This window comes from Cnephaeus nilssonii, assembly GCF_951640355.1.
Source record: "Cnephaeus nilssonii genome assembly, chromosome: 11".
NCBI lineage: Eukaryota > Metazoa > Chordata > Mammalia > Chiroptera > Vespertilionidae > Cnephaeus > Cnephaeus nilssonii.
Window position 1 is genome coordinate 53,726,399 of NC_137082.1, and position 11,420 is coordinate 53,737,818.

At 50.9% G+C, this 11,420-nt stretch overlaps 1 protein-coding gene across 2 annotated transcripts in view; it reads left to right on the forward strand.

The window, feature by feature from the left end:
- Positions 1–3,422: 3,422 nt before the first annotated feature.
- Positions 3,423–11,420, forward strand: part of SALL3 (spalt like transcription factor 3) — a gene marked incomplete at both ends in the record, with an annotated part of 17,510 nt that continues 9,512 nt past the window's right edge. For both annotated transcript variants that reach the window (XM_079783483.1, XM_079783484.1), the window contains one exon: positions 3,423–3,504. In XM_079783483.1, the coding sequence (XP_079639609.1) occupies positions 3,423–3,504 (82 nt within the window). The remainder of the gene's footprint in view (positions 3,505–11,420) is intronic.

Below are 11,420 nucleotides of genomic sequence, written 5' to 3' on the forward strand. Positions count from 1 at the left end.
GCTTAAAACGCATATACTTTCATTAAAGCTTGCTGCCTTGAATAAAAACAAAGTTTCAGATCGTAGTTGAAGGAGGCCCAGAAGGGAGAACAGGTGAGTTAGGAGGTGACGCGCCTTTTGTTTCAACCTTTACTTTTTTTTCGGGGGGGTGGGGGGCGGGGGAGAGATGTTGTTTCCCCAAGTCGATGTAAAAAGGGCATGCCACCAGATGTACTGATCTGCGCCCTGGTAGCAAATGGCAAGAATTTGTGCAGGTTCTGTCTCTGACCCTTTCCCCTTGCAACCTCCCTGACTCTTTCGTACCAGTCTTTGCTCGATTTTCTCAACGAAATCCCAGGGCAGCGCGCGCGGAGGGCGCCACAAAGCCTGCACCTGCACCCACAGGCCCACCCGCGGCCCTGCGCGCGGACTGCACCCGCGCAGGGCAGGCCGGCCCACGAGCTCCGCATCCGGCATTCCTGCGGTTCGGTTCGCTTGAGCCACTGTGTCCAGCACAGCGCCGAGCAGCCTGCAGGATCTTCCCACTTGCAAAGCACATCGCGGCTTGCGCGACACCTCTGCAATCTGAAGGCTTGCTTCTTGCAGATAAAGGGCCGGGGGTCTCAGGTTCGCCCTCATTGGAGGGGCTTAAAAAACTCTCTCGACGACGACACCTCTTGGAAAATGCAAAGCAAGTCGACGAAATTAAACATCAATGTTTGGAAGTCCCAGAAAGACCTTGGGAAATTGTGCCCGTGTATTGGAGAGCGGGTGGGGGAATGGGGGCGTGTGAACCGCCTTAGGAACAAAACGGTGGGAATCCCGTGCATAAAGTGGCCCAAAAAGGAGGAGTCGGTGCCCTGAGGGCCAGGAGGCTGCGGGGAGCCAGACTCGGGCTTCCTCCAAAAGCTTCGGACACCGGGAGCTACAGGCTTCTTCTCCCCAAAGTGTCGAATAATAATAATGAAGAAGAAGAAGAAGAAGAAGAAGAAGAAGAAGAAGAAGAAGAAGATGATTATTATTAACCAAGTCACAAAAAGCAGTGCACCTCTAACCAGGGACTGACCCACGGCTGATGGTTTTGCGTTTTCTCTTCTAGAAAGTAGTCACCGACATCTACCTTTCTACTGTGGTTGTGCAACGTCTCCAAAGTCTGTCCTGTAAATTAGGCAAAAACCTCCACTCTCTGCTACCGCCCCCACCCTCTTGCCCCTCTTGCCCCACGAAAGTTTCTGGCTCCCACTCGCCCCAAAGACTGGCTGCAAAGTTTTCACTGCCGAGCGCTGCTGCGTCTGAGGCAGGAGTGTCTCCAAAATGCTTGCAGCCTTCGCGAAAGTTCACAGCGTAATGGCAAAGTAAGGTTATTTCCCCCCATACAAGCTCTGTCGTGGTGTGTGAGAGAGACAACTCTAGTTTTCAGACACCTCATATTGGTCATTTTCTCTTTTCAAAAACAAAATCACCTAAATGAATATGCCTGCCACCGAAAAACAAAACTAAAACCAACATTAAGGGATTTTATTTTTATTTTGCAAAAGTGGTGGCGGGCTGTTTGCAGACGATTCCAACCTGTGCGCTTCGTTCCTTGGTATGATTTCCCTGCGCTTTTCTGGAGCCCAAAGCTATTGCTTCGTGAAACTTACACAATTAGACGCTGGCGGGAGAACGCGAGCTGGGAAGAGGGAAGATTCTAGAATGGGGAAGCAGCAAGAGGTGAGCCAGGCGAGCGGCTCAGGATCAGGGTCCGTCCTGGGGGCTGGTGTCCCACAGCTAAGCCCAACCCCACCCCCAGCCACAAAAGGAGCTCGCAGCGCTCCCAGCACCCGGGGCTGGCTGGTCACCGCCCGTTGCCCCTCCAGCTCACAACACTGGGGGAAACGCCGGGAGGCCATCTGTGCCAAAGCTACGTACTAGACAGGGCCACTTGTAAGGACAAAAATAAGAAATTTAGTAAATTAAAAAGACACGCTGGCGAGGGACGCGGGCGCGGTGACGGCAGGGCCTAGGCACATCCAGCCTGCCGCTCTGGGATGGAGGACACGCGCGGGAGTGGGCGAGAGCGCGTGTGCACCGCTGCGGGTAGGGGTGCACGCGCGGTTGCGAGGGCGCGTGCGTGTGACCGCAGGCGAATAGTGGGTGCGTGTGCGGGGAGCGCGCGGCGTCGGCCTCTGGAGGGTGTCAGCCCAGACGTGCGCGACCCCCTCACCCCCCCCCGCCCCAAAGCCATAGCACACAGTGGGCTGCAAGCGGGACTTTCGTGGACTTGGAACTTTCAGTCGCGCGGCCTCTGGGCACCCTGTGCCCCTGCCCACTCCCGCAGGTGCCTCGGCACCGCACCCTTCGGGAAAGGAAAGTGGGGGGAGGAACATCGGGGCCCTGCCATTCCCTCCCTTCCCCGGATTTAAGGAGCCGCTGGCAACGGGGAGGCCCGGCGGGCGGCCGAGGGGGCCGAGGCGGCCCCGGTGGTGGCCGCGGGCGGGGCGGGCGCTCTGGAGTCGGAGGGGCCCAGAGGGGGGAGGAACGGGGGGAGCGGAGGGGGGGGGGACCCATAGAGGGGAGGAGAGGGGAGGAGCCGCACGGCCCGCGCCGCTTCCGAACCGGAAAGTTGGTCTTGCCGAAGTCCTGCCACCCCGGCGTGCGCACTCCGCTCCGCTCCGGCCGTGAGCCTCCGAGCCGGGCCGGCCGCCTTGGGAGCTCGAGGAAGGGACAGGAGCCGGAAGAGAAGGTCCAGAGAGAGGGGGCACCCGAGCCTGAGAGGGACTGGCACGCCGAACGGCGCTGCGACCCGCTGCCCAGGAACGAAAGCGGCCGGGCAGCCCTCCGTGCCCCGGAGCGCAGGAGACGCGGCGCCCGAGCCGCCCGGGAGACAAAGGCGCCGGCCGGAGCCCTGCCCGCGGCCGCTCTCTCCGGGAGGGGCGGCCGGGCGGCGGCGGGGGGGCGCGGCGCGGGGCGCGGGCGGCGGCGCAGACACTCTATAAAGGGGAGAGCCCGGCGCGCCGGCGGAGACGGCGCCGCGCGGACGCCGCCAAAGTTTGCTGCCTGCGCCCTGGGCAGGGGCGGCCGCCGCGCCCGCCGGCTCCGGGCCGCCAAGCCGCACCTGGGCGCCGCGGACCGCGGAGCCCGCGATGTAGGCGGCGCCGGGCGGCGCGCTCCCAGGTCCCCGGGCGCCGGCCGCCTCCTCGCCCGCGCGGCCGCTAATTGCAAGAGCGGCCTCATTTGCATAGGCCGCCGGAGTCCGCTGGAGGCCGGCCAATCGGCGCGGCCCTCCGCTAATGGACATGCATTATTCACCAGCCTAATTACTCAGCCCCATGCGCGGCCCGCGCAGCCGCCGCCGCCGCCCGCGCCCCGCGCCCCGCGCCCGCCCGGCCGCCCCGCGCCGTCCCCGCCGGCCGCCCCGCTGATGCCGCTGTCCCGCGCGGGGCCCGCGCGCCGTTAGCAGCATGTCTCGGCGCAAGCAGGCCAAGCCCCAGCACCTCAAGTCGGACGAGGAGCTGCCGCCCCCGGAAGGGGCTCCGGAGCACGGTGAGGGGTCGCGAGGTGGCGGGGGGCTGGGGATGGCCGGGCGGCCAGTGCGACCGCCCGCCGCAGGCGGGGGAAGTTCCCTGGCTCCAGCGAACCAGTGTCCGCCGCGCAGCGCCCAGCCCGGGCAGACGGGCTGCAGGGTCCGGTTCTCCACCGGAGCGCGCTGCGCGGAGAGTTTCGGAAGAAGTAAACTTGGTTCAGTTTCTGGGAGTTGGGGAGCTGCGCGCGGGGCTGGGCGGGGGCTGGGGCGGGGGCGGGAGGGGTCCGCGCCACCTCTTCCGTGCCGCCCCCCAGGCTCCCTGCGCCCAGACCCGGGGCGGTCCTCGGCGACCCGAGCGTTCCCTGGGCAGGGGCAGCGGCGGGGACGCGTACGAGGTTCACCTACCGCTGGGCGCGGGCTGGGCACCTTTGTTCGGCTCTGGGCGCCCTGGGCGGTGCGCGTTCTGAGAGAAGCCACCGGCCCGACCTCGGCCTGCCCCCACCCGCTCTGTCCTCCTCGTGCGCCCTGAGGCCGCGAAGCCGGCAGTCCCGGCGCACTGACAAACTAAAGATCTGGTTCCGGAGCGAGCAGGCACTGTCGCCTGGCCTTGCCTAATGGCCGCTTGGGACTTAATCCGGGGTGAGCTCGGCCGCGGCACTGGGGTGTGTTACTTGCACGCGGCGGACCCGGCACGTCTAGGCGGCTCTAAGTTTGCTCGGCCTGCTGGCGTTTCCGCGGCACCGCGGGGAGTTCTCCTTGTCCCCAAGCGAAGGGTAGCATCCGCGCAAGTAAGCCTGGCGCCGGCGGCCCGACCTCCTCTCGGGAAGTTTTGGGCCGGAATCCGAGCGGTGCCATCCTGGGCCTGCGGGGTCCCCAGGGTGCGACACCAGGACGCAGGACGGTCCGCAGCTGCACCGCAGCTCGGACGTCAGATAATTCATTCCTTTAAAAACACGCCGCCTAACTTTTGGATTAACCGATTATAAATTTAGAGGCCGATACGCATCCTTTTATGGGAATCAGGCTTTCTGCAGAAAATCACAGGAGTGGGCATTGGTCACACGGTGTTGTGAAGTTTGACGAAGCAGGTACACTGCACATCGGGAGAAAGGGGAAAACGCTTAGGACACGGCCGGGAACTCATTAAATAAAATTCGTGAACTGGGCCTTTCTGTCGCTCAGAGGTGAGGCCCCGGTCCTGTGCGGCCCCGTCACCCAAGATTGGAACCGGAGATATGCTAAAAAGAAACGCTTGCATATGGTGGGTGGATTAGGGACAAAGAATCTTTTTGTCATGGAAATGGATTTTTTTGTTTTGTTTACTTCATCACATAGAATTTCTCACACTTGGTTTGTTTTGTATTGCCCTCAATGACTACATGATCAAATGAATGGATTTATTTCTGCCGAATGAGAAAGACAGTCTTCCCTTCAAAAGAACTACATTGCATCCCAGTGAGGAATTTTAAAGCTTTATTATTGTGGCTCCTGAATAGCTTAAAACCGGCTTTCACAGGCGCCCCAAAATGCAACAATGTAAATACTTTACAGCTTTGTAGGGTCGTTATCAAAATGTGCAATGTCTCCTTTTATTAAAGCATATTTTAATTAATAGAGTAAAACCTCTGGTATTTAACAATTAACAAGCTGAGGCTCTGCTATTCATTTTTAATTTCACTTCAGAAATGTGAGCTTGGTGAACCTAATAGTGTAAACATGTTAGGGGTATATAGCCCATATTTGAAAACCTAGGATGGAATAAATTATTTACAAGTTCTTTTGAATTCCCCCTGTTGTTACTGAATTCATTCAGAGGTGAAACATTCAGGTTTTATACCTACCATAGGATTAAAGTTCCTGCCAAACCTGTGTTTTTACGCCATTCAGAGTTGTGTTCCAGATATTAACACAGTTTCTGATCATATTTTGCAACAGGCCAAAAACAGCTTGTCCGGGGCTGAGCCTTTGTCAAGTAGTGTGTTTCCTCCATTATTTTAAGGATAGTTTAGGCAAACTATTTAAAAATAGTTCTTTCTGATTTAATTATTCTGAAGCTGATTGTTTACAGAGCATAAAAGATACTGTGTTCTCTGCTCACTCAAGGAACACTCATGTGTTACTCCGCCGTGCTGGTCGTCATTAGTCAGATAGCTAAAATAATTTTTAAAGATAAATGGTTGTGAAAACTAAATTACTCCAGCATGAATCAGATCTTCTCAAAATTTTAACTTTTTTAAACACAATGGAAATAAACAGACTATGCATGAAGTTACAAGGAGGCTAAGTTAGTTTACATTGTTTCAGAAACTAAGTAATTCCTTTGTATCACTTTGAGTGTGACGTTAATTAAAGCAGTAGATGCATACAGTAAATTTGAAGGCTCTTGATAATGCATGAAAAACAGACATTATATGTATAATTTTAATATAACAAGGGTGGCAGAGATCCACAGCCACATTCACTTACAGTAAAAAGACTTTATTTCTTAAAAAAGAAATGACTTTTTTTTTTCAGACCTTGGTTTTTAGGCAAGCAATGAGAAAAGATAGCTATCCATAAACAGCTTCCATGCTATCTGAACTTTATTACTGTAGGAATGAAATATGGTTATGTATTTAGAATGAGGAAAAAAGTAATAATGATTTTTGTGAAGTTGCATAGTTATCCTGTTGTAAAATTTAAGGGTGACTGAGGCTTACGTTCCCCAGAAGCATCTTTTACTGTTTCTGAAAATTTAGAAATAAATGTGTTGCAGCTTATGATTCAGTTAAATGTATGCCACCAATAATGAAATCCTGGGAGCCAGCTAAGTATTTTTGTTCTAAGAAAAAGTAATGAAAACTTCCAATGACAGAAGAGTGCTTCATACACCTCCGAAGAACTTTAAAAGGTGCAACCTTGCTATCCGTTATCATATAAAACACAACTTTATAAAAATGCATTTTACTGTCGTTAGAAAGAAAACGTGTTTAAGGAAGAACAAAAGGATATTATAATTTAAAACAATTTGCCATCGTATGTTTTGTTTGTTAGCACTAATTGCTTCAAAGTGTGTTTTTATTTTCAGTCATATGGCTATCTTAAAAAATCCTTTTAAATATGGTGAGCATGTGATTTAAGAATTTACCAGTGGTATTCCCAGACTGTGTTTAAGTTAAGGGGAAGGAGGCCACCAGCCCTCGGTGCAGAGAGCTTTTCTCTTTTATCTGTATATGCATGGTTTGCCTTGAGTCCTCCCCCCCCCCCCCCCCCCCCGACACATTTACAATTCAGCATTCGAAAAGGAAGCAACACTGGGGCCATTTTCTAAACGTTGGTAGGCAGATTGTTTTCTCTGAGATGGGAAAGGTGAAAAGTAAGTAAGAGGGAAAGGGGAGAGGAGGACTTTACAAACATTTATTTTAAAAATAACACTTAAAAACCGTACCCTTTTTAAAAATGCATCATTTGGTGGTCAACGGAAAGCCTGCCAATTAATTCCCACCTCACAGAGGAAGAGCTGATTACCTAACAGTGGGGGTTTTATGTACATTTTAAACTTCCACAACATTTGATAATCCAGTATTTTTAGATCTGTTCAGAGCCAGGAAGAGAAAAAGGTATGGCCCAACAGCAGGAATTACTTAGCAAGCTGATTATTTTTTGTATACAAAATGATGGCAAAAGTGGGTCAGATTTCATTTCCAACTGCAATCTCTCAGGCTGTTCCATTCTTCTCAAGGTAGCTCTCAGAACATTTTCTTTTTCTGGGTGTGTGTGGGGGGCGGGGGGGGGGCCATTCAGAATAAAACCAGGGTTTTGCTCTGCACTGAGCATCAATTGGAATTTAGCATTCTTAAATGTCAGTATTGGCACAGGCTTTTATTCAAGTAAAATTAAAATCTTCTTAACAGCTAATGAGGTTATGCACCGTCTTTATGCTGCAGAACAGTTTCAGAAGGGTAATTTTTGAAGGGTTTTGTTCTCCTGTTAGTTTTTATTTGCCCACATGATCCCTCGACTAGTTGCCAGAGTCAGGCCAACGTGTCCTAGTCTTGGGAAGATGAAGGCTAATTGTGCTGCTTGTGAGCAGGCTTGTAATTATAACATATGCTACATTGCTACACATTTCATAAAATCACACGTAAACAAAATCTGTAAAAACCCAATGTTTTAATATGGTCTTAAGTAATGTTTGTGTTTTTTTTTTAAAAAAAAAGCAAACTCATCCTTAGGTTTTTCTCTTCTAATTTGAACACCTTTATGATTTAAAATGCAGTGAGCTGTCTGTGTGATTCCCAAGCCAGCAAATAAAGCCAGGTGTGTAACAGAAAGTGTAAAATATTAATTGAAATACCAAAATAACGTAATGGGCGCCACTTAGGTTAGAGATTAGGGTTGATCTGTTTGTTAATTAAAGAGAAGAGTTCTCCAGGCTGAAGGATGGCCGCCTGAGAGACCGGATGATGCCATATCTAAACCTTGTCCTCGGGGGGGGGGGGGGGGGGGGGGGGGCCTGTGTTCTCCCACTACCCCAGAGTAGTTCTGCTCACCCTCCAAGATCCCTACCCCCCTCTGCATTCTGGAAAGCCTTCTGCCAGCGGCCTAGGCCCTGCTGTCTGAGGTCTGGGAGAAGGTGGGGCTGCAGAGCTGGCCAGCTTCGGACCCGGCTCCCTGAAGGTGGGTCGTTAGAAGGGCTGACAAGCCTTGCTGATTTAACCTTTGCCTGCTTTGGCCTGCCAGGGGTGGCCACTAGATGTCAAGCTCATAATACAATTAGTGCATCTGTGCTGTTGACCTTGGCAACAGGACTCGACGCTGTTCTATTAAGTGTTAACACTGAATCTGAGTGTTAACTGGAGACCTCGAGCTTGCTCTGGGCTGCTCAGCTTATCAGACGCCCATCTCGTTCAGCACAAGTGTTTATAGTTCTTAAAAGGACAGAGAACGGTTTTCTTTTGTACGGCTATTCATCTTGAACTGTTTAATTAACCCTGCAGGTGCGGTGCCACTCGGTCTTAATTCTTCGGCATCACTGGTCCTCTTTTGGAGAGGGACCTCGCATGGCTGTTTGGGAATTCTATTGTGTGACCGTGGACATGCAGAGCCACCGGCCTCTGTGACCGGGGCAGTGGCTTTTCCAGGGTGGTTTTTTGCACGTGTGTAAACTTTGCCCATAGAAATGGAACAGTGCAGTGGAGTGATGATGAGTGGAGATGATTGAATGGCCTCCCCGAGTGCAAGCAGTCTGACGGGGACAGTGACCCGGCTCTGTTTCTGGACACAGTGTCGTTCCTGCCTCTCAGGGGCCATTTAGACCCAGGTGTTTGTACCTCTGAGAGGTTTTGCTTATTTCTCTGAGTTTTATGAATAGTGGACGTGAAAGATGACTGGGGCTGGGGCACTTTCGAGTAGACGTGAAGTAGCACGTTAAAGTCCAGGTGTCAGATCTGCGAGTAAGCCTTCCGAATCCTGACCCACAGTGACCTGCGCAAACCTCGTTTTCACCCCTCACGGGAATTTTGATGAGATAGTTCTCCTGGGCTGACCTGCTTCAGGACTGTGCTGTCCTCAGGCATCAATAGTGATGTGCGGGTGTCCATCAGAAGTGTGACCACAGCCGACCGACCGTCTCGATGAAAGAACTATTGTGCCACCTTGAAGTGTCACAAACATCTTATTCTTCGCCACAGCATCCAGGCAGATAGTTGGAACAAGTGGGATGTGTGTCTGCTCTCCGTCTGCTTGTGGCCAGAGAGGAGAGTGCTCAGCCGCCCGGGTGCCTCACCACACAGATTAAAAACTGCAAATGTTTCAGCAGAAGCCGGTTGGTGGCTGTGCCACAGGTGGTCGTTACTTAACAAATTTGAGCTGTGGGCCACCGAGCGGAGCGGAGCAGGCACGCGGGTCCGCGCTGGCGTTCGGCATAGCGACAGTGCCCTCCACCGTCGGCTCCGGGCTCTCCAGCCTGGGGTCTGGGGAAAAGGACACAATTTTTCTGTTGCGTCTGGAATTTCTTCTACATTGTTAGACACAGTGGGGGTCTCTATTTGTCTCCTCCTGCGTCGCAGCTTGGGCTCAGTATGTGATAATTCATCTTTCTTTATGGGATTCAAAGCTATCATAAGGAGTTAAAAGGAATTAATTTGCAAGAAAATAAGTGTCTCCTGACAATTTAGGAAAACTTGAAAAATGCTTTCTAGATTTTTCAGGAATGGTAAAGGCAAAGGAGAAAACAGGATTTTCGCTCCTAAAGACCCACGTGGCCTTTTAAAAGTTACTAATTAAAAGTGGGGAAGTTAGCATCCTTCTCCCATACTGAACAAGTTTACTTCTTTTGTGAATGGTGGGGGGTTTAAAATGTGTAACAAAAGTGTAGCAGAGTAAAGGGTGAGCGGTTGAGGCTCAGAAACAAAATTTTTTTTAAAAAAAGGTCTATTTACTACTTCTTTGTAATTGCTTAGTTTATTTACAAGGCGCTGTGCTCCTGAAAAGAGAAAATACAAAGCCATACTAAGAACTGTAGTTTGGAATTTTAAAAGAAAGCTCTGTGTCTCCAGTATTCTTACATATGTTGCAACAATTCTTTTCCCTTGTGGCTTCAAAAAGACATTCTGCCTGTCTTCCGCCACATTATTCTTGAGGAGACAGTGAAAACATGATACGTGTATAGTATATAAAAGATCAGGAATTGAAGCTGGGAGAATTGTGAAACAGTTGAGTGGGGTTTTATTTGGGGGAGGCGGCTTTCACACTGAGAGAGTTTATCCTATGAATAGGAACATTTTTGTTAAACATTCTCGGTATGTTTTATTAGTGAGAAGGGAAAAAAAATCCCTGTCTCTAAGACTGTCACTGAAGCTCTATCCTTTGTTAGGGACTTTCCCTGAGAGGCCGCTGGACCCACTTTCCCTCTTCTACGGAAGTGAGGAGCAGAACTTGCTCTAGAAGGTGTGAGCAGTGATGGAGTTAGAAAAATCTTAGATATAAACAGCCAGTGGGGGGATCACTGTAGACTAATTACACATTTCCTCTTACACTGATGGCTTCATGCTCAGCTGTGTCCTCCCTCCTGGCATGTTCAGGAAGCAGATTCGTCATGAAGTCCAGGGCCCAACCCGATCCGACCCGGAGCCATGGGCTGGCACAGGTTCACAGAGCAGACTGTTCCCCGGGCAGCATCTTCCTCCCACGGATGCACAGCGAGGGGCAAGACACCTGAGAACTCCTGCTCCCCAGGACGGGAGGCTCCGGGGGATTGGCTGGCATTTTTCTTCGCTTGTTCTGATGTAACCCTTACGCACTATAAATTCCTGCCTCGTCCCCCGCCTGTTTACAGTTTGAAATCTTGGTCGTTGAATAGTCAGTATGTTAAAAATAAATTGCTTTGACATTAATGATAATGTTTGCAATGCTTGTTTTTCAATTCCCCCTTAAGAAAGAAAGACTTTCCAATTGCATTAGAAATAAATGTCTCAAAAGTGTACTGTTACAGTGACTCATGGAACACTTTTACCTTGAAATACAAAATTTCAGCTCTATTCACTCATGGAGGTAATAACTTCTATTTTTAGGACACAAAGGCCAGTTTAAATGTAAATTTCAATAAAAGGTGGTCGAGTACATCTGAATCCGGCTTAATATCGGCTTAAAACAATGGCAGGATTAAAGGGCTTTGGAAGTTATGTGATAAAACTGTGAGCTGCATTCAGATTTTTCTCACATGTGTTTTCTTGTGGCAGAAAGCATTTTTTCAAAATGAACAAATACTGCCAGATGAGCACATCCACACTGTAACACAGTGCATTTAGTCACTGTGATGTGAAGAGCCATCGAGTTATAACAACTTATTTTATGTCTCGCTCTGAATGCAGCCGGCGCCATGCCTCCGCTCTGCTCTGAGTGCCAGCCTCCAGCCTCGCTGCTTCCCAGAGCTCTGTCCCCAGGAAAACAGGCT